The sequence below is a fragment of the Carassius gibelio genome, chromosome A5 (genome assembly GCF_023724105.1).
Source record: "Carassius gibelio isolate Cgi1373 ecotype wild population from Czech Republic chromosome A5, carGib1.2-hapl.c, whole genome shotgun sequence".
NCBI classification, from domain to species: domain Eukaryota; kingdom Metazoa; phylum Chordata; class Actinopteri; order Cypriniformes; family Cyprinidae; genus Carassius; species Carassius gibelio.
The window spans coordinates 21,158,834-21,182,950 of record NC_068375.1 but is presented as its reverse complement, the minus strand read 5'-3'; the positions used below and the strand labels follow the sequence as shown (position 1 = coordinate 21,182,950).

At 36.1% G+C, this 24,117-nt stretch overlaps 1 protein-coding gene across 3 annotated transcripts in view; it reads left to right on the top strand.

The window, feature by feature from the left end:
• The window catches only part of LOC128002441 (AT-rich interactive domain-containing protein 3A-like), a 148,310-nt gene that overhangs the window by 105,223 nt on the left and 18,970 nt on the right, over positions 1-24,117 (top strand). For all 3 annotated transcript variants that reach the window (XM_052592445.1, XM_052592443.1, XM_052592444.1), the window contains one exon: positions 17,583-17,655. In XM_052592445.1, the coding sequence (XP_052448405.1) occupies positions 17,583-17,655 (73 nt within the window). The remainder of the gene's footprint in view (positions 1-17,582; positions 17,656-24,117) is intronic.

The window sequence follows — 24,117 nt, the reverse complement described above, 5'->3', positions numbered from 1 at the left end:
ATTCATTAATCAATAATTGATTGACCTTATCGATCGGTTAACGATTAACTGATAAGGGGCTATTTTCCTGAGAATTTAAATTTCTTACAGTATCAATAGTGACTAACATAAAAAGCTAAATATTGCTTATATAGGCTACTGAATAAAAATGCATGTTATATTAATCAATTGATGTTTTACTGTAACAGTTGGGATACGGTAGAAGTAATGGCATTTCTGTAGTTTAACAAAATAAATTAAGCCCAGAAAATTAAAATACATAAAAAATAATTGTGCACTGGCTCACCTGTTGCATGTGAAACATTAAGCAACATAAAATACATTTTTAATAAAAATCTATATGGGTAGGCTTAGCCTACAATATTAAGCCTACATATACAGTAATAATCTATCTGGTAAACTTGTATGAAAAACATAAAACATTAGCAGCAGCACTTATAATCCCCCTTGGTCTGAGAAAGGTAACAGTAAGATTACTAGACCTGGAAAGGTGACAGTAATATTAGAGGGCATCCCTCATTTACACTGTCAGTGAAATGTGACCAAATTCAGATTTTTTGCTCACATGTGACGCAGATCGGATGTGTTCTATGACAGTGTAAACAGGAAGAAAACATTCGGATATATTGAGATCGGTTTCAGGCCTCATTAATATGTGGAAATAAATCGGATATGTGCCAATGTGACTGTCATGTAAACAGGCAGATCTGATTCTCCGAGGCATTAGGCGACGTCTCCATGGTTTAATGCCGAGAGAAACCCTGACGCGCTTCTGCAAAGGAACGCATGACCCGACGAAACGTGTCGTCGTAGGAGAAGAATGTGAACAAACGTTGACACAACATATTGTTGTACAGTACACAACAAAATTTCGGACCCACTGCTCCTCGTTAAAGCCCATATTTAAAGCCAGCATGCTCCCACCAGTCCTGAGATCTCTCTCACATACAATAACTGAAGCATATGCGCAATGGTGGCACTTTTCGTTCTCCTTCGCCTCAAAATCATGGTGATGTTTGGCTAACTTCGCATATAGGCTATCACAAATCTAGCATCAAGCATATTTCGCGTTCGCCCATCTGTGCAGGATAATTTAACCCTTTAAGCATGCGCAATGTTTCAGATAGTATGGCAAGTGTAAACACATGAATCGTATATGGGTCACAGCTGAAAGAACATGTAAACGGACGCTCAAATAAAAAAAGCGCATAAAGGCAACAAATCAGAATTGGGCATCAAGACCTCCAGTGTAAACGAGGCCCAGTCAACTGAATATTTAAGTCACATACTCGCCTTCCCATCAATGCAGAGATTGTAGGTTGTGAGGACGACAGACTTCCTAACCCTGCAACACGGCTGCATACAAGTTATGAAGGTGGTATATCGTAGAGCTGTTGTACTTAATCGTAATACCGCAGAGTTTACATTGGACGTCTTTGTCATCATTCATTAATTTGAAATGCTCTCACACCCGTTTTGACTGCCTCATGTTTGGTTTCTTTTTTGCCGCCTCAGGTTTGTGTCGGGTCTCTCGCCGCCCACGAGAATCTCGTGTCACACTAGCCGACAATTAATTGGCTATGACGTGTTACATGGCTCTTTGTGAGGGATGGGTGGCTTTTAGGCTCCTGCGTGGTACAAACTGTCAATTTGTTAGCCTCTTTGCACATTATTTCAACATTTTATTAATCAATCCTTTTTATTAGAACTGTAGAATTGTGTGTTAAATATTATAGACATATGCAGTGACGTACAAAAGTCATTTATTTTTAAGAATAAAATAAATTATAATAAATGACATGAAAGTATGTTAAGGTGGGTTTCAAAATCCATAAATAATTAATAAGAATTAATGTTTTAATGAAACTGTTCACTAAAATGATGCTGCTGATATAGAGAAAATATAGAATGCATAGATAATAAATAATTTCTAATAAAATAATATATATACATATTTTCATTTATTTCACATTTAAACTCCACTGATTAACTTGTTGTACACTGTGCATAGGGCACAATATGTTACTAGCTTAAGGACAGAGAAGAACTTTTGTTTTGTGTTTATGAAGAAAACCTGTCATGCATCATGTTATCATTCATGTGTTAAGAGCAATCAAAAATTGTCTATCTGTTAACAACTACTGAAAGAAAAATGCCTAATTGGTCATAATTGCAGCTCCCTTATCAACTAGACCATGTGATGTACCCATTGGTGCAATGACGCTTTCTTACCCACTTCTTCATTTTGAAACCCTTATTTATAATTGTCGTTATCATGGTTTCCCATGACTGTAATACTTGTCAACATAAATGTTGAAAAACATATCACAGTGGTTTCTCACTTTATCTCCTCAGTTTACTACGTACTGTAATGAGACTGAGTAATCAAACAGGGTGACCACAGACTAAAGGGTTTATCTCGCTCCCATCTTTTTTAATATATTTACAACCAAAAGAAGTTATCTTTTTCCAAATTAATTGGCATTTTACCAGTCATTCTACAAAGATAAAGACTAATGTTGAATTTAGTCTTTATTTCTGTGCAAGCACAGAAAAGCCTGAAAGTTGAATGAACTCTAATGTGAGGTCAAAAACGTGTTTTAACATCCTCTGTGTTCTTGGAAAGCTATTAACCCTAACTATGCATTTTCCGCACTTGTCCAGACATCACATGCTTTTCATTTAGCATTAACCTTTTTCTTTTGTCCCAACACATTCATTCAGGACAGGAATCATTTCGGGGGGAAAACAGAGTTAGCTGAGGACATTAAGCATAGCCTGCATTCTTTACAGGCAGCTAGCGTGAAGCAGCATCACAATATCAGATACTTAATTGTTGATTCTCGGACACTTATTAACATTTTAATTTGGTCAGGGTGTTCTTTGTGCCTGCTCAGGTTAGTCATTCAGAGAAACTGACTTTAAGTTAGCATTTCACGCCACACATCAATTTTCTCACGCACAGAAAAACCACGAAGCAAAGAGGACACGGAGACCAACAGACTAGACAGAGCAGGTTACTTATGAAATAAAACAATGGGTAAGTTATAGCTAGCTAATTATCAAATGCAGTTATGGTTAGCCATCGCTAACATTAGCACGTTTATCGAACAGCCTTCGATACATTTCTATGTTACAACTTCCCGAAACCAATTCACAAACTTATAAAACAAACTTCTAGCGAAATACTAACAGCATCTTACTTACCAATCCAAAAGAAATTTTTCAAGTTCGGAGTAGAACCTCATTTCTTTCAGGTCCATCAGTTGTCTCCAGCGATTGAAAGCAGTGCCGATGTTTACTCTGGTTCGGCTCCTTTTCTTATCGGGTTTGATTTGTGTTTCCGAGCGCGGTTGTTTCCCTGTAGCGTGTGACGCTCTCTTCCCTGAACTGAAATGAAGTAGTAGGCTGTACTTTCCACACGATTGACATCAGGTTCAAGTACACGCCCACAAGCCGTGCGAGTTATTTGTGTATTGCAGGTTGGCTGGTGGTTATGTTGCCGCATACCGCCTCCCATGGCCGAAACTGGTATTACGACACCTGTCGGGCCGGGGTTGATATCTCTGCAGCACTATAACTTGACATTTTTTTAATGACATCATCGCCCTTATTTCTTTTCATTCTTTTGATGCGTGTAGGTCATGTTTTGGATATTTTTACCTCAATTTTTGCATATGGCACCTTTTAATGTTTTGATACCTAAATTCACTTGTAGCAAAATATTCATTTTACTGTTCTGTCCTGTATAAAAAATGCCATTTATCAAGCCATGCAATTCAAATAATTATTGACTAATCTGTATTGTCCAGAATTGTAAAAATCAATGCATTGTTGTTCTGTGTATGTTACATTCATTCCCCGATATTAATCACTGCATGTCAAAGTAAAACCACAATTCATGCATCAGGCTTGTGACAGTTGACAAAACCCATAACATACAGTGAAACTGAGATCTAGCTCTGGGGGGCTCAAGTGAATCAGACCTCTGACCCCTGTGCATCAGCAAAACTGAAATATGGAGCAGCTTCCATGCAGCCGGTAGCCGAAAGGCCTCATTGTTTGGGCCATTGAGTGCTCTTGCTGAGGTTGCATTTGCACTTTTCTGTGGATGTGGCCCCGTTCTGCCATTTTTGTTTTATGCAATGATTTAACATTTGTCTGCTTCATTAGTCTAAGATTCAACATTTATAATTGACCTGAGCTAGCAAGAAGTCTCTCCTGGCACACAGCAAATTTGAATGTTTAACATGTTAGCATCACAAACTTACTTAAAATGATGAATGTATAGGAAGTTTTTTTACTTGACCCCACAATAGAGTGTGAAGTTAAATAGGAAATGAATTGGTGTTTGGTCATAATGATCACACCTGTTTTTGCTGCTAGCGGAGCTCTGGGTATTAGCTCTGTTTTTAATGACAGTGCTGGACATTCTCGTTTTCATGTGGGGATAATTAGATACATGGCCTTGGGGTTGGAGGGTAAACATCACACAATTACGACAGGATGGAGGAGGGGCTCCAGTCACTGGACGAAAGATATGATGAGGGACAGAAAATGCTTAATGATGGGATGGTGTGGGAAACTGCCACAGAGATTGAAGATCCTATGAGCTTATGACATTGCTAACTGACAAATTCCAAAATGAACCCCCCTGTATTTGTCCAGACACAATAGAGACTGTTACTCAGAAAAGAACTGAATGTTCTTTCATGTTCCCTATAGCTTTACAATGTTCTTATCAGTTTCAGTCATCAGTCATCCTCTACATTGTTTTCGGATGGTGTCATTGGACACAGAGCTGGGCGTGACTTATTCGTGTCAGCCGATCACACTGCACCTCTTCCATCGATTGTCATGCAGTTGATCTAACATGTTTTGGTGGGAAGTGTTTGAAATGCTGGGCCAAGAAGACGCTATCCAAGAAGATTTTAGAGTGTCATTAAAGAAATGTTAAATTTTTGAGCTTTGATCTAATTTTGTGAGCTCAGCGCTGCTTTGTGTACAGCCATTACCGAAAAAATCTCTCCCGCGCTTAAAGTGCCTCCTGCTGGCAGAAATGGAATTTGCATAATACATATACTGTATATGGGGGCGGGGGAGTGTCGCCACAAATAGAGTGTAAGGCTGTGGGAAACACTGTAGTTTCTTTAAATTAAAATGTATTAAATTGATATATCGGCCGATATTTGCAATTTGTCAAATATTGGCATCGGCCGATATGTTTTTCTCTTTGGCTGTTGTGTCGAGGCGGTACATTTATTTTGATGACATTGAGAATGGCATGTCTGAGCACACAGTGCTCACACTCTCTCTAGTCATTGTTTGCGGTCGCTGTTTAACAGTTCTGTCTGATACGTATAAAAGTCTGTCTAAAAATCTGATAGAATTGTTAAAGGAATTCAGTGTTTCCCACAGCCTTACACTCTATTTGTGGCGGCACTCCCCCACCCCCATTTATAAATATGCACATTATTTTTCTGCCAGCTGGAGGCGCTGTTAGAGAGGGACAGATAGAGGTGTCTTCGGTAACGGCTGTAGCAGCTTTTACCTATGTCTACCTTTACCCATAATACTTCATTTTATACATTTTAACTCCAGGGTTTCCCATACATTGATTTATTTGTGGCGGGCCGCCACAATATCAAAACTGACCGCCACAAGTAGATTTTTCAAAAGGCTTTGACTTTGTTGAATGAACATGAGCACTGCACGTGTTTTTATATCACTGTATTTCAGAAGAAAAACCGACTGTTTTCAGAAAATGTAAAAAAAAACTTTGAATAAACATTTAATTTTATAAACCTTGCTTTCAACTCCAGTCGAATCCAGCTGTGAGATCTTGTGAAATGTGCATTTGTATCCTGCATGATCACGTGTACTGACAGTCGGTCCATGCGAACTGAATGTGGACAGAAGGAAACTTCTGCTTCACTGGAGCATTTAGCAAACTGGAGCAATCACTTTGCTTCACTCATCTACTCACTATCGGCCACCCCGCTGTCTAAGATATCGGCATCTGCTGTCAAAACAACAATATCGGTCAACCACTACTGTGAATGCAATGAAATATATATATACAGTTCTGCTCCCATATCTTCAATTTTGTGATTCTAAATGCATTTTAATAAACTTAATTCTGCAGTGAAAGAACACATGTTAGAGTAACCTACTAAACTGCCTATTGCTCTAGCTAACTTACATGGTAGTTCTCATGAGTCATGGATGTTAGCAAGACAAATGAACTATATTTTCCTTTTGTCTTAGCTGTTAATTCGAGGCACAGGTAGCTTAATCTTTTGTTCAACACCACTCACCTCCACACCAAGACAAACACAGTGGAAAGGGAGGGAGGACTACACTTCCACAGCTCTGTTATTTGCAGATCAATGTGTGCTACACTGCTGTACTGTAGAGACGTGGAGGGGAGAAAGGCATCAGAACTGTATATATAGATTTATATCACCCACCGAACACTAGATATCGGCATCGGCTGTCCACAAACCAGTATCGGTCAACCATTAGTATATATGCATTTAATAAACCTAAACAATAAAGTCAAAATAGCTGAATGAAAATGTGTCTAGTAGTACAGACCAATATTTGAGCTTGATTAATTTATGTCACATCTTCACTTTGACTTCTGCAGATGCAGACAGCAGAAAGACTTATTACATCCTCATTACTGTTTATTGCATAAATCATGTATGACCCTGGGTTGGCGCAAACACAGATGAAGGCCAGAGATCTAGCTTCTTTTCCTCTTGTGTCATGTCTGCATTAGAGATCATGGAGCTTCCCCATTTCATGCACGCAAACACAAATCACTAGCTCTTTATTTCCCATGAAGTCCTTGAAGACCAGGAAGAGAGCAGATGACATTATTATCACTGCAGAGCCCTACCTCCTCCCTTCAGCTTCAGAGTAAAACAAAGCCCTTGTCTCTTACAAGCACCTTATTGTACAAGGCTGTGCTGAGTCTATTTTTTCATAAATTAATGATTGGGGGTTGTGGTCAATATATCAATTGTACAGTCTTTATGTCAGCAGCCTCTCTTGTGTTGATGCTGTGTGGGTCATCGCTACAGCATAATGATGCTGCAATTAATGATTAGCATTTAAGAGCTAATCTATATGATATATTTTCTCACGAGTTTGCATCTGTAGGCTCATGGCCTGTTTTCTGTCTGTTTTATCTGCAACTTGTGGACAAGTACTATAATTTTATTTTTTATTTTTTTCAGTTTTTTTGTAGGTTCAGTAAAGGTGTTTTCTGAAAATGCTCTGTGTTTCAGCCAAATGGTACATTTTTACCTCAAAAATAAAGATTAAAGATATAAAATATTTATTATTTTATCCCATTTATTATCTTTTACAATAATTGTTTTAATTAACCTTGAATGTGGTGAAGGTTTTTTTTTTTTTTAGATTTTGTTTGAGAAGTTTAAATTATTTTCTTTACCTTTATTATAATGATTTTATTTTGGTATTTTTGTAATTTTTGCGCATGAGTCAATCACTTAATGTTTATTTGCTGCAGTGTTATTTTCTTTGTTAAGTTTTTTTTTTTTTTTTTGTGGTTCTCTTTGTCATTGTGCTTTTTCTAGTGTAGTCCTAACCTGTGATTTCTAATTCATCTTCAGACTTCCTGATGTGTATGAGCCATTTAATCTGAAAGCATGACTCCTATCAGCATTTCTTTTTCATCTCATAGGTGAATAGAAAATGTTTGGGAGTGAACGCCATCCATCAAATGCATACCCAACACATTTGTCACATGAATAGTGTTGTCACATAATGATGTTCTTTAGCCCATTTATGAGGACTCATTGAATAAATGAATTAACCCAGAGTTGGATTAAATGCCTATAAGCTTGCTTATCTATCATGATTAGATGTGCCATTTTTATAGGTAATGGAAGACAGGTGGATTGTTATGTTGTAAAACCTGGTTTCATAAGCGCTTATGATATGTTAATGTGGGGAGTAATTAATTCTGAGGGAGTGGCGAGAAATGACATGTGAAAGAGGTCTGTTTTGTTGCTAATTACAACAGGTGACATTAGACAGGATATCTCTCATGATAAAAGATTGATGGGGATAGTAATCTGATTCGGCCAAGTGATTTCATATATGACTGAATCTGAATTTTATAGGACCAGAGGGCACATGGCTTTGAAAACAGGGCTGAGTCATTATATAACAACTGAAGGGAACACTAGATAAAAGAAAAAAAATGAATGAGCTGGAGAGGTGTGTATTCTTCGCTAACCTTTATCCTTTCCAGACATAGCTCACACACCCCTTTCATACATGTGCATGCAAACGGAAAGCGCTTTTATACTCTTAAATTGTAAATTACATTAAAGTGAAAGAGTGTTCTTTATCAATAAATATGTAATGTTTGGAGGTTTTTCTTATGTTGTTCACTTTAATTTCACCTAATTTAGAGCAGTTTGACCAGTGTGGCGCTGTAGCGCAAGACTGTAATTCAGCCCTCTTTGATGCAATTCAAGAGAAGAAGAGATACAGCACTGCTCGGGTTGCTACAAAAAACGCCGTTCAAAAGCTTGGAGTCAATATCATTTTATTTTTTTAATTGGGGTAGGGGGATTATTGTAGATATTAATATTTCTATTTAGCAAGGATGCTTTAAATTGACAAAGACATTTATAATGTTACAAAAGATTTCTATTTCAGATAAATACTGATCTTCTGAACTTTCTATTCATCAAAGAAACCTAAAAAATTATATTCAGCTGTTTTCAACATAATAATAATAATAATAATAAATGGTTGTTGTTTTTTGGAGCAGCAAATCAGTATATTAGAATGATTTATGATCATGTTACTGGAGTAAAGATGCTAAAAAAATTCAGCCTTGAAATCACAGGAATAAATTACATTTTAAAAATATTCAAAATTTTACTTTTTTGCTGTACTTTGGATCACATACATGCAGGCTTGATGAGCAGAAGATACCTCTCTAAAAACAATGTTACTGTTTGACTAAAATGTTTGACTGGTAGTGTATATTTTAAATAAAATTGTTTATCCAAAAATAAAACATCTAATCACTTACCTTTTTGTTTCTTATCCATATTATATACTTATGAAATGAGATTTTAGGCAGAATGAGGTGTCCTTCAGTTAATTTTCATATAGTAATTAAATGGTAAATAAGAAGGGTTTCTCTGTCATCTCATTTTGTGTGTCAAATATATTTATTTGAATAAATTAACTGTATAATAAATGTAATTACATAATATTATTTCCCAAAGCTGAAGTGATTAGACTATCTTTTATTTATTTGTTATGTATAACAGTATTTTAACTAACTGCAAGACCTGAATAATCGATCAAATTCTAGATTCTATTAATCAGTGAAATAATCAACGATTAGTCGATTAATCGATTAGCAAAATAATCGTTTGTTGCAGCCCTATAAGGATGTGGTGGGCACATTTTGGGATGTTGATGAAGACAAAGATGGATGAAGATGGAAGTATTAAAAGTAGCTACTGGAATTAGTAAAAGAGTAGTATAGTAATCTGTCCATGTGTTTATCCAGTCAAGTTTTTAAAGTTTTTGTTCAGTGATAAATGATTAATTTTACTGAATAAATGTCCGGTATTTTAGAGCTCACTTTGGTCACTTTGAGTCATATGTTAAGAAATGCTACCATAGATGGCTAACATAGACAAATCCCATGGCCTGAATTCATCTCATAGGTGAATTTCCACCACGATAGATAGAGATAAACTTTTGTGTGAAAACATAATGTGTCGTGGGAATTTCGGAATTTCTTAAAATATTAGGTTACATACTGATTATGTCATGAGCCATAACTTAGATAAGATGCCTCTAATATGATCAACTTGGGCAAATCCAGTGATTAGTTCTTCCTCAGAAGCATTTATTTTATCAGTTCAGTACCTTGTAAATGTGTCTTGGTTTCCAAGAGGACTGATAAAACAGATGTGTGCATAAAGCCAGTCAATCAGATTAGAGCTTGCCATATCATGCAAGCTTTCCAGTGTTGTGTGTATAATCAGACATTCGAAAACGGGCTGTCTGCGGCAGTGACTCGTATACATTCCATTCTCAGCACCATATCGAGACATACACCTCTTTATTTTACATATTTAGAACACCAGACAGAGAGATAAATCACAAGAGGCCTGTGATATTTCAAAAGCATATTTTATTGCTTTATATAGTTAATGAGTTAAGAATGCAGTGTACAGTTTTTATATAGTACATACTGGATTCATATTTTATTCTGTGTAATAATTAGAGGTCGACCGATATATCGCTCGGCCGATATATCGGGCCGATATTTGTCAATTTTTAATATATCGGCATCGGCCGATATCCGTGTTTAGTAGCGCCGATTTAAAGTCAGGCACGTCGGCGGGCAGCCCCGTGTTATTGGCGCGGTGGAAAGTGCTGCTGCAGCCACTGCATGTGAAGCTTTTGGAAGATTCAACAACAGACCTGCGAGATAAAGGTAGTCAGAGAATTTCACTCTGTAAATGGGGTGGAGAAGTTGTCAGCTCTTACAAACACTGCAGCGTGATTGAGGGCTCCGTTACTCCGCCCCGCTCACAGACACTAGCGCGCTCTGAGAGACAGACGTCCTGGAGCTGCCCAGAACGGTGAATCACATGTGCTCGGAAGCATGGTTTGATGCAGACAATAACCAGTTTTCCATCCAACTCATTTGTATTTAGGGATGTCAATATTTGATAATTTCCATGATCGATCGTCGTTTAAATTAACGATCAAGTAATAACCTTAATGCTGCAAAATGCGTCTGCAGCGGTATTATTATTATGTGCAAAAGCCACTTGGAAAAAAAGCTCTCACCTGAATTAAAGGGGTTTTAGTATGAATAAAATGCTAGTAGCAGGACTGTAAAATGAATAAATGTGATTATGATCGTTTGATAAAATGAAGAGAGCGCGACATACGTTTGAGATCATTTTACTTTGCTGAATGTTTCCCGTCAAGGAGACCGCTGAATGCGCCTCTTTAAATGGTTTCGTGGTGCTCGTTGTTGTATTTTGAAACGCAACTGCAATGTTTTCAAATGACACTATAGTATTGGTGGAACGGATCATCATTGATCCGTGATCCGTTCAGATCAATATCTTCAGTTCGACATACGCGTGACCCGCGGATTGATTCATGAAAAAAAAAAAAAAAAAAAAAAAGTTGTGCATGTTCAGTCCACACTCAGTTATAATGCCGAGCGGAGGAGCTTGAACGCCCCGCGCATTTTGGCTTCCCTGTCAGATATACTGATGAAGGAAAGAGGTTAGAGTGAAAAGATTGTGCCAGATCTTTATGAACAGGAGAAGAAAAAAGTTGTGGATGAGCTATCCCGAACATCCTCTGTTGCGCTCACGACAGACGGGTGGACGTCCAGGGGACGGAGAGCTCTGTGACGAAAACTGCTCACTTCTTCACAGCAGACTGGGAGATGAGAAGTCCTTATTATTATGTTAAAAAGAAGATATTATGCCATGTGCACTAAGTCCATACGAGGACGAGCGAGCGCGGGTTTGACTAGATGTATTTGGAGGTTATTGCTCACGTCTCGTTCTGCACAGATCCAAATGTTTCCATATTCGCAATGTATCTGAATGTTAAACTATAATATTTTTTTTAATGTAAACTAGACGGAAAAATTATCCTCTTCACATGAGCAAAAACGTCCTTTGCATAACAGCAGAGAGGACCGGTATAGGGTGTATTTAAACTGACCAGTGTAACTTTTTAAATGTTTGGTTGACTCTACTTTATTTTAATAATGAACAGACTGCGATGTAAGTTCGAAATTAGAATGCACTTTAGGTGTTCTGTGTCATTTATACCAAACACAAATGTTGCTGGTTGCTAGTGTCTTTGCAGCACTAATTTTTTTTATATTTTTCAGTTTAATTGATTTTTATTTCTAAAATTGTATTTATTTAAATGTATATTTAAGTTTACATTTATGTTCCAACAAACCTGAAAAATTCTACTTGATAAATGTAAATGTTCTAAAACTTTATATATTTATATATATATATATTACCTGTTTTATATATTTAATACTTGGTCAGTTTATTAATTTTAGTGCACTAAATTAAGATGAATGAAGAGATGGTTCAAGTCAGTGCTCAATAAATTATGATAGGTTTAGAAAAAATGTGTTGTGCATCCACTTATTATTAGTTTGACATTTTAGCATGCAAATCAAGGGGAAAACTCCAAGATATCGGCCCTAAAAATCGGCAGCACATATCGGCCATCGGCTGACCCTGACCTCTAAACATCGGCATCGGCTATAGAAAAACCCATATCGGTCGATCTCTAGTAATAATGCTTTATCAGTTGTTCCTCGGTCATCACTATATAGTTTATGGGCCTATTGCTTTTAAGAGTTTTAAGAAAAAGCAATCACCCCTGTCTGATGCAACAATGTTTTATCAAAATATTGGTCAAATATCGAAGCTAGAGTCTTTAAACTTTCAATTGATGCACAGTTTGTCCAGATGAAGTAAGACAGTGATGTTTAATGTGCTGTGAAAGTGAAACAATAATAAACTGGGGCCGTCGGCGATGTTTGCACGTAAAGGGGTTAAGATGAAAAATCCAGTTTGTAGTGGCCATCAGTTCAGGCCTTTAAATTCTCTATACATCCTCTCAAAGTCAGGTTAGAAATGAAAATTAAAATATTGAGGGAAAACACCCACTCAGAAACTATCCTGGTCGGATGATGTGTAATTCATAGGGCTCTGCTTGAGTGACTACGAAGATTTGCTGTGTTTTTCTCTTGTAATTAAAGAGCGAAATGTGAGTGCTGAGCAATTGTCAGACTAATCCTTTAATTGCACTATGGGGGTTTGCCATTAAAGTGACTTAAATTCTGTCAAACAACCCACATTCCCTTTATCTTTCTTTTAACCCTCTAAGAATGAGACCAAACTGTAGTACTAGCACAGTGAATTTCATTCATGTCAAACTTTAAATTCTCAGAAGCAGATCTGACGAAGTAGCATATGCAAAGCCTGAAAAAGGGTTTTATTCTGTTGCCTTTTTACATCCGATAATCTCTGTGGAACTTGAGGTCAGGCAGAGCAACTTTAGACATCTTTTGCAATCTCATGGACAAAGCGTAAGTCCTCAGATCACACAGTAAAACAAGAATGGTTGATGGACCATCCCCACATTCTCCCCTGTGGCACTAAACCATCCTGATGAAAGCAGAAGCAGCGGTTGATTTCTAAACCAGGATTGCGTGAAATGACAACTTATACTGACCAATCCAAACATGTGAATGAGAATGTGAATGGGTAATTTGAATATATATATAAAAAAAATTAAAATAAATTGTGATATGATATTTTTTCCATATCGTCCACCCCTACTTTAATGTATTTGAATTGTGCACCAAACACTAAGAATATACAAGTATCTGATCGGGACATGGTATCGGCAGATACTTAGTATTCAATGATTCGAGTCAGAACGGGGGAACAAAAAACTTGATCTGGACGTCCCTATTTCTCACATCTCCCGCATGGGAGTTAAAGGGGCACCCTACATTGGTCCTGTAAAATAACAATTAGCTCTGTCAGTACATGCTCAAACTCACTGCCACTTAATCCAGTCCGTCTGCTCAAGTACCCGGACAAATCCCATTAGGAGGAACTCCATCAAGGAAAGACAAAGATCAGCTCTTCATATTAGCTTACACATCTCATTATGTCAGCTGAACTCGCTGCACACTGTTGCGAGGATGAGGGTGTGTGTGTGTGTGTGTGTGTGTGTGTGTGTGTGAGTGTAATGGTATGGAAGAAACACTGGCAGGCAGCCAGTTTGGACCAGTGCCAGTGTGACCAGTCATGTTGTTCTCTGATTAACTCCTGCTCCCTTGCGCTGGTGCTTCACACACACTCAGACTCACATTCAAATATACTCAGGCACATTAAGCCCAACAGTTTCCCAGGAGGTCTGGGACATGGTGCATGTGCACACACATACACACACACACATTACCAGTGCCATACACAATGAGGAAGCTTCTTGTGATTGATTCTGTTGTCATGGGATTTTTCTCCCTAGTATTGATGCTTCTTAATTAGTGGTTTATTGGTACAGATGGTGATTGTTACCCTCACAATGATTTATTCCACTAACTTTTTGTTTTTAATCTTACAGTGTTCAGTAATGCCAGTCATAAAAAAATATATTTTGCACACTAATTTTCTGTTGTTCTAATCTTAGTTTAACTTTACATAAGAGATCATGTATGTCAGGGTCACAAAATATACCCTCACAGGGCAAATAAACCATCCCGAAGTGAATATTTTGCAATAATGTCTATCTAAGTGTATAAATAAAATAAAATAAAAATTATAATAAATATTTTTTTAAAGTAACTTACATTAGCTTTGACAGTTTATGTACAGATGCACGCTATATGAACTGTATATACAGCTGTATGAAAAAAATATACAGTTAAGCGTATTGGTTCTCAACCAAGGGGCCAAAGGATATACATTTTTCTAGTTATTTTGTCTAAAATAGAAATTGTTATATTCAATTGCAATAATCTACTTGTTGTGGACAGTGGAGGACTTGGAGTCAAAAATGTTGAGAGCAACTGGATTAGCGGCCCATGATAAAACAAATAATTGACAGCAGAATGCCAGAATGAGCTGTTTAATAAGTGACTTTTTCAGATTGTAATGAAAATATGCCCACTAATATTTACACCTAGTTATTTTACATTGCCTTATTTTTAAATTGCATTTTTGCCTTACTTCTGTGTTGTTAGCCAGAATTTTGAATGAGCAGATCCACGAGTATAACACCGGGTGTGTATTGTTTGCAAAGTCGCAGAGGTTACGAGGTGTAGGACTAAAAGCATTTCCAAACTCTAGGTCAACAGTCAGTCCCTCTGCTGAGCCCCCAGGCTTTGATATGACATGTAGCAGCTCCAGACTACCTGAAGCTTCACTTTAACTGGGTTCAAAGTCATAGCCCAGCTCTCCCTTCAGTGCTTTTGACCAAACGAGTGGTGTGTGTTTTCAGTCAAAAAGAATGTCACCTTGTCACCGGCTCAAATACCTCATATGAGGATTGTGAAACAAATCTTGGACATTGTTTGTATAAACAAAAGAAAAGTGTATGCTTTTTTTCTACTCCCAGGTCTAAGAGTCAATTTTCTTGATTTGTTGGTCTGGTTTTTTTCTGAAAGAGCTGCTAATAATGTCTTGATGGAAGTGAAACATTGTGTGATCATTTATTGCATTGTGAAGTGCTCCCTCTATTGAAATCCTGGCGAGATACATATTTCAGCATGCACACTTAAAATACAGTGATGCATTGAGATCTAGATTAAAAGCATACAGACATTTTCAGTGAGCTCTGAAAAACAAATGTGCAAGTTTGATAAAAGTTTTGCACACAAAATCGAAGTACGTGAATGTCATAAGTAATTCATAAACTACTACATAAATATACATACTTTTGCAACATATACTTGTTGAACCTGTAGTTGCTGAAGGATGAGACTGGGTGTGATCACATAGTGTTACAGCAGCCTTGAGGGTTTGACTCTATAAGTCATCCGAAACCTCGAGGAATCATTGGGACGCTTCATGATGATCACACACGTGTGCTCAGCAACTGAGTAGATCAGCAATGACAGACCAGACTGGCTCATGAATGACATAGATATGTGACTTGTGTGCACATAGTGAGCTTTTAATCAATAAACGGTCCATTTGATTGAGACATTTAAAAGATTTTGTTACATATATTATTGTTAGTTTAGAAAAACAGCTTAAATGGAGTTACTCATGAATTATTATCAGTGCAGTTTAAAAGTCTGAGACCACTAGAATGCTTATGTTTCGCATTTTTCTGATGTATTACACAGTTGGTATTTCACCCTTATAGCAACACAATAAATGTCATATGTAAAATGTATTATTTGGATCATCACCCTTTGTCCTTTAGCACTCAAGCAATATGAACTTCACAAGTTTGTTTAAAAATTAACATGTCTATGCATTTTTTTTTTCTTTTCAAAATTTGTAATCTTTGTGTTTTTGTTGTTGTTGTTGTTCTTCACATCTTAATTAGATTTTGAATCGCAGCTTATCAGTGTAGTCACAGACTTTTGGACACGACTGTATGTGATTCCTGCAGTAATAATGCTGGGAATAGACCTAATATGAGCATAATGGACCACTCAGAGTAGAGCTCTAATGTATTTTCCTTCTGTTAATATTTAATGCAATGTTGTAGACGTCATTACACTTTTGACTTAATTACCCCTTTACTGATCACCCTAGTTTAGTGATGACCTCTGCAACTGACAGTGTCACAATTACATCACTTCTTAATGAATCTTAATGAGTCGCTAATTTACTGTTTTAGCTCCTGGCAAAGTGGGCAAAGTGTTGGATAGATAAAAGTAAGCAGTGTATGTAAAATAAGAAAGAAAAAAATATAATACTACTTTAAAATGTTTCTTTAAATTGTAAAACATTTTTTATAATGTTTAGAAATATTTAACACAATTAAATTTGATAATATAGAAGTCCTGATTTATCCCAGAATGTTCTGTTGTCTGACTTGTGCAACGTCTGTATTTAAATCTGCATACATTAAGAGAAGCAGGATTCTCATGTTACACATTCTGTCGCTCAACAACTTGCCAAGCAGTTGATCATACTGTATGCCATAGCTTGTGCATCGATATCTGCACAAACACATTAAACCCACACATATGTACAACCACTTAGCAAGGGTAGATTCATTTAAATTAACTTTGATTCAAATTACACCTTTGTCATAAAAAGTATGAAGCATATACAGATTTTGTCAGATATCATCTATGCAGGTGACTTGGCAGGCTTTATTGCATTTTAAAGCTTCATTCCCAATTAGAGTTTTTTTGTAGTTTGCTCATTATATTTCAAACACAACATGTTCATGTTGTATTTGTGCTGTAAGCCTTGGAAATGTCACATATGGTTAAAAGCCTGTTGTGTATTATTCACACTTTAAACCCACTGTACCTTTTTCCGAGACATTGATTGCATCGGTCCTTTAATATTGGTGACAGCTAATACACTCCTAAATGATCAGTTATTATCTCTCGGGCCCTGTTCCATGTGCCCCGCTGTTTCCAAAGGTCATCCCTCTGTCTTCCTGTATCGATCTGCTCGCCTGTTAACATAGCCTAGGACTTATTGAAAGTGAAGGTTGAGGAGCATATTTCCATCAGGTTGCAGTCTTTTTCTTCACGAGACGGCTTTTAAAAGGCTCTTTTGAGCATGTCCATTCAGAGAGAGAATGGATGAGGATGAGGATGAGAAAACATAATGGATATGCCAATAAAGGGAAAAGTGCCATTAAAATGCATGTGGTTTTCCACTGGTGAGAGTGTATCAGCATCCAGCCTTTTAATATATTTAACCATGTGCTATATATGCTTGACATTTCATAACTTCATAACTCTAATGGCTTAAAGCAAAATCCTCAAAATACTAACAAAGCATCTTTTCATTTCACAGCTGTACGAACTGGACGATGATGAGAAAAGGAAGGAGTTTCTTGATGATCTCTTCAGTTTCATGCAAAAAAGAGGTGAGTCTTGTTACATGCAGCTGTTCAGATCACAAATGTCAGAAGAACACACCCTTTCACACCCACATTGCCAGGACTGGGTATCGTTCAAAAATTTTCAATACCAATACGTAGACTTCGATTCCAGTTCCTAAACGATACTTTATTAAATACAAATTTTACTAAATCAATTTTAACAAGATTACATTATCTCAAAAAAACATTGTTTTTTCAGACTCGAATACTCATCTCTCGAGCCACTGCACAAAAGGAACAAAATGTAACCAACACAATAAATCAGTGCAAATAGTTTTAATAAAGTTCAGATAGTTTTCTGAAACGTAGTGTAAAAGCCAGTATGGACAAAGATTGTTTTCATTTTAAAATGCCATTTAAAACAAAAAACCCACCAGTGTAAAGATAGCCTTACATCTATGGGGGTTGGGACGCTTTCACACTACAGTGCAGCCTCATGTGTGAAAATTTCTAGCCCAAAGCTTACTCAAAACCCACTTAAAATGAATGAAAACTAGCCCAATTTTTGCCCTGGCCAATCACAGCTGACAACCACATTATTCAATTAATACCCTTTAAAATAAACATTTTGATTTTATTTATTCTGTTTTAAATCTTAGCAAGACTTGTTTATATATAACATGTGAATATTAAATTATTTAATATGCACTTTTTCTTTAATTATTTATATATTTATTTTACCCTTTCTTTCATTTACATTTTCTTCACTTTTCATGATAAAATGTAAAATTAGGGCTGGGTGATATGGACAGAAATATTACACCAATATTTCTTTCCATATCATATCAATATTTATCACAATATTCATTTTTTGTCAAATAAATTTTTATTCGATTATCAGAAAAACCTTACAATAATCACATGATCCAGGATTAATTTTCTTATATGCACAAAAAAAACAAAAAACAAAACAAAATTGTAACACCCCATCCCAAGCCTGTTAATATACAATACAGTGAGATTCAAAATAACTTTTTAATTTACAATACATTGAATTAAGGAATAGAATTACTTTTGAGGTAACAAAAGAAAGGGTCCCAAATCTTGTGAAATTGTTTAATGTTGCCTTTTAAAAGATATCTGGTTCGTTCCAAGTGCAGAGTAGATATCAGTTCCTCAAGCCATAGTTTGATTGCGGGAGGATTAACATTTTTCCAAAACAGTAATAACAATTTCTTGGCTGTTATCAAACAGTATGTAAGGAATTTCTGTTGAGCATTGTTCAATGAAGATATATAATTAGAATGCCCTAATATAATGAGCACAGGGTCTGGAGCCAAGTTCACATTAAGAATATCTGAAACACAATATTCATTTACCTTTATTATGGAAGGAAATGCTTTGAGAATGCATGGAAATGTAACTTGTTTCTTTTTTCATAAATTCTTTTAAGCCTATAAAAGACCCATAAAATTCACTTAATTTTTCCCAATATTCTGTGTTTTCCATTTGATTTATTTTGTGTTCTATAGAGAGCAGAATCTCTGTATGCTTTCGAATCATTCTTGCTGTACTCTGAAGTCAGTGCCGCTTCAAGTCAAACACATCTAGTGTATGGCGTTAATATCTAGCGCATGAGCAAAGAGAGATTTGCGAGTGCACAGGACACAGTTTGAGTGTGCACACGTACACTTTGAGTGAAAGGAGAGACACGTTTTAAGTGAGCGCACTCTCTCTGGGCGAGTGCAGTGTATATCTGAGAGCACACATCTGGTTTTGTGCGAGAGCAAAGGAAATCCTTCTGTGAGAGGAGAGATTGTGCGAGCACATTACATTAAAGGGTTAGTTCACCCAAAAATGACCCCCCCCCCCCCCAAGTCATCCATGACTTTCTTATTTCAGATGAATCCAGTCAGAGTTCTATTTAAAAATGTCTGTGATCTTTCAAGGTGTTTAGCTGTTTAAAGCTAGATTCAATTGATTATTACGTTTTAAATATGGTTATTTTTCTTACAAAAATGCTTCGATTGGCTACAGGAGGACTTTGTTTACCCCCCGGAGCTGTGTGAGACACTTTTTATTAAGGACGGGTGCTTTTTATTTCACTTCTTTGGACAGATGCACTGCAACACTCGCAGAGTGGCATTAAACAGCTTGAAAGATCAAAGATAATTTTTATCATTACTCTGACTGGATTTGTCTGAAAGAAGAAAGTCATATACACCTAGGATGACTTGGGTGAGTAAGTTATGGGCTAATTTAAATTTTTGGGTAAACTAACCCTTTAATGAGCTTTCACGCTACAATAATGCACTCTTCATATTTGTAATTTAAATAAACCCATACTAGTGCTGCGGGTTTATTGGTTCACTGACATTGACAAGATTAACCCCTTAGGTATCGTAGTTTGGTACCAAATGACAAGTGGTATCAAGGAAATTTGGTCGGTGCCTGAAAAGTATCGCTCTTGATACCAAGCCCTACACACTGCAAACCATATGTTGCTTTAAGATGATAATATTCAGATATAGGTTATTATAGGTCTTTCTAGCACAATTTGGGACATATTCCAGTTAATATTGTATTTACTTATCTTCATAGAAAATTGAATAAGAAAATATGCTTTATTTTTTCCTTTCTTTTTTTTATATTGAGGTTCTTCTTCCATAGGAACAGTTAAAATAAGTAGGTTTGATTTAATAGTGTGGGACCTGTGTTTGAAAACAAAGCAGCATAAATGTTTAACCACCCATATGCAGTCTGGCCAATAATAAAAATGCTGGGTTTATTGTTTTGGTAAAGGCTGAGAATGTCTAGATACTATTGTGATAGGATTTTTCAGGTTTCCTGCTTGAACCGTCCATTTCTCTGAAGCGTTGCTGCCACTGTGGCATGTTTTTGCCCCTGATGCTATATGAAACAATGGCTTCTGCTGTAGTGTTGGGCGATATGGTAATTTTTTAAATCGTCAAATCATCAGCCAGTGAGATCAACGATACACAATATTATCATGCATGGATGCAAGAGAGAGACTCTTTGTTCTTGTCATAGCATAACTATTTGGTGTTTTAAACTGCACAGGTGCACAAGAGAGAGCCTATGGAATCACCAACAATCAAAAATAAACTTTCAGACATACTAATAAACTAACGTTAAATATAAAAATACTGTATTTAAAACAGTTAGTTCATATATAGTCGGACACAACTGTCATATTACGGATCCTGTGACAAATTTGCCGCATCTGCGCATGGAAGTTTTCAGTCTAAATGTTCTACAAAATCAGTCAATGGTGGAAAAACAGTTAAACACTAATAGTGGACATGAACAAACATGTCAAATATAAAGTATTCAAAACAGGTTAGTTCATATATTTGGAGTAAAGTTCAATTGAGCTGATGCATTAGTCATACAGCGCTTATATAATTTAAGGCTTTTTATAACCCTTTTTAAGAACTGAACAAATGAAATTAACAACGTAAGGCCCGGGATAGGGCAGTGTCTATTGTAACATATTAACCGTACAATGACATGAAAATACAGGTTTTCAAAAAAAATTATAAACATAACATTTTAGCCTTTAAACCAGTCAAACATATATCTTACTGAAATCTGTGACTATTCCATATTTCCATGTTTGCTGCATAAAAAACATTTGTTGATTTTTGGATTGGTCTGAGCTAAAACAGCAGACAGGCTTATTGAAAATGTGAATTCATTCTCTGCCATTAGCTGAGGCTTTTGAAATGACAGAAACAAAGTGCATTATATTTTTTCTAAGAAAGAAGAACTGGTCTTAATAAACCGGTTCTTAAAAATAACAGATATGTCTTTTTAACAGTTGTGACTGTGGCTTCCTTAAACATTACACTAAAAGTACTTGGCAGTATCTCATCAAAATATATGTTAATGTAGTGTGTGTTGCTGACCTTTCAGTCTTTTAGCAGTACAATATATATTATTACTAAATAGCTCACAACATTTTGACAGCTGACTATTCAGAGCTCATTTCATGCTTTTGTCAGTACGTACTATAGATCAGTGCTGTAATGTAGTTACATTTTTGAAAATGTACAGTATTAGATTACTTTGATTTCATTTAATAAATTTGTATATCATGATATTAATGGTGTTATTATATGATTAAATTCAAAATTGTATGAATTATTATATAATTGTAAAATGAATGTGAATTAATAATAAATAAATAAAATAACATAAAATAGCATCCCTAAAATAACCATAAAATAGTAATGCAAGAATAAGGTCATAAGGTTAAGAATTAAGTATTTATTCAAATATTTGTATATTATTACAAGTCATAATATTTAGAAAATAAGGTCAAGATTACTATTTGCACATAATGTGATTAATTAAATAATAATCTTAATTCGACATAATTTGTGCTAGATTATACAGAGTATATTATGAATGGAATGGAAAATTTATGAAACTTTACATACCAGTGACACATTTTTTGTGATAGATCATGTGTGGCCATTTTTGACTAGTCAAACCATCTTTGCAACAGATTTTCATGTTTTAAGCAGAACTCCACCTTGGTGGTTTGGTTTAGTGTTTGATGCAGTTACAGGTCACAGGATATCTGATTTATTTTCCCTGAGAGGCAACAGATGAAAGAGAGGGCTGAGTTGTCATTTAGTTCTTTGTCATCTGTGTTGACAGGAATGCAGGGCAAGTTTTAATCACAGTTCATGCTGTTGTTATAGCGCCAAGGGCTAATCCATCCAAGACAGCCAGCGAGGTGATGTCTGGTGATGCCATGACATAAAAATGCCTGAATGCAGTGAAGTGAAGCTCTTCCCGTCAGCTCAGGCATGAGATCCAATATAATTAAATCCCCGCTGCCTCTGTTCTTATGCTTGATGTCTAAATCTGTATTGACTTTATCGCTCTGGATATCAGCACACCCAGTGCAATCATCAGGAGTTCACTTACATTTATACAGTTTTGGTTTGAAGATGTTTAAAAGGTATTTTATACACACATATATTTAGTAGGGATGCACGATCATGATTTTTCATGGCCGATACTGATTTTTTACAAGCAAAAAAGGAAAGTGTGCATAAACAAGATGTTATTTGGTATTTAATAGGCCAAACTGGCTTTTGGCTATTGAAAACAATAACCATAACCATCTGAAATTAATGGCAGTAACTGCACAGTAAGTAGACTACTTTCAATACAAACATAGATGGTACAAACATCAGCATTTAGCCTTTGTTTTTGAATTGGGTTGAAACTACATAGAACTGGCCTTAAATTAAAAGACTAACTGTAGCCATGTGAAATTAAAGGTAACAACTGCATAGTTCTACAGTCCAAACAACACAATCATCACACATTCAATAACAGGTTTCTTACTCAGCATTCAGTATTTGTTTTAGTTTTTAAATTTGGTTTAAAATAATAAAAAAAGCTTTACCAGTGAGAATAAAAAAGTATGCTATATAAATAATTAAAATCAAATAATGTTGGTGCGAATAAAACAAAGATGCAAAGTGTTTCATTCGTCCAATTAAAAAAAATAGGGTAATGATTCACATCTATATTTTTTTACTTGAGCCAATTAAAAATAAATAACTATTTGCTCAAGTTAAAAAAAATAGATGTGAATCATTACCCTAAAAATTTTTCATTGGTTGAATGAAACACTTTGTTTCAGTATGCTACAGCAGGTGAATTTTAAATCAAATTAAGTCGATGTATTTTTAAGGTACAATAAAAATAATCATCCTATACAGAACTGAAGTTTACTTCTGGCTTTTCAAACGTGTTTGCAAGTTATACTTTACAAAAAATTAAAAAAGCATTTCAGTTTTGTCACAGTATAGTCGGTTTTGTTTCTCATTCAACACGCGAGAAGTTGAGCTGAACATCGCTTCACTGTCTCCGCTTGTGTAGGGACAGGTACAGTGTGCTCGCGAAAGGCTTTTATTTGTGCGCCAGTACACCAACGGCTGTTTGCTTCCTGCTATCTGTGCCTCAGACATGTACCTCTGCACTTCCAGTGCTGAACGGATGCCCGTGTCCTGCAGACAGATTTCAAAATGCTTCCACACAAATTACGTGATAGTGAATGATTACAATGTAGTCTGTGCACGCGAGCGCACTTCTGGAAAAATCGGCCGAAAAAAAGACCAAAAACCGATTTATGGCCGGTCTACCGGTGCATCCCTAATATTTAGCTGTCAGTAATGAACATGAAATGAAGAACCCTGTTGTTTAAGAATAAAGGCATTTTACATTATATCTGTTATAGATTTTCCTGCCATACATGAGTCTTTCGGGACATTATCCAGGTTACCTGCCGTACTTGTTTAACTGTTGTGTTGTCAGTCATGTCTCCATGGTGTTAAATGACCAAGTGGCATTTATAGCTGTGTTATCATAGTGTGTAACTGACAGCATGAATAGAATGGGAACTCCCATTTAACTTCCAGCATATTAGCTTTGTTCATTAAATATGGTGGTTCTTGAGTGACA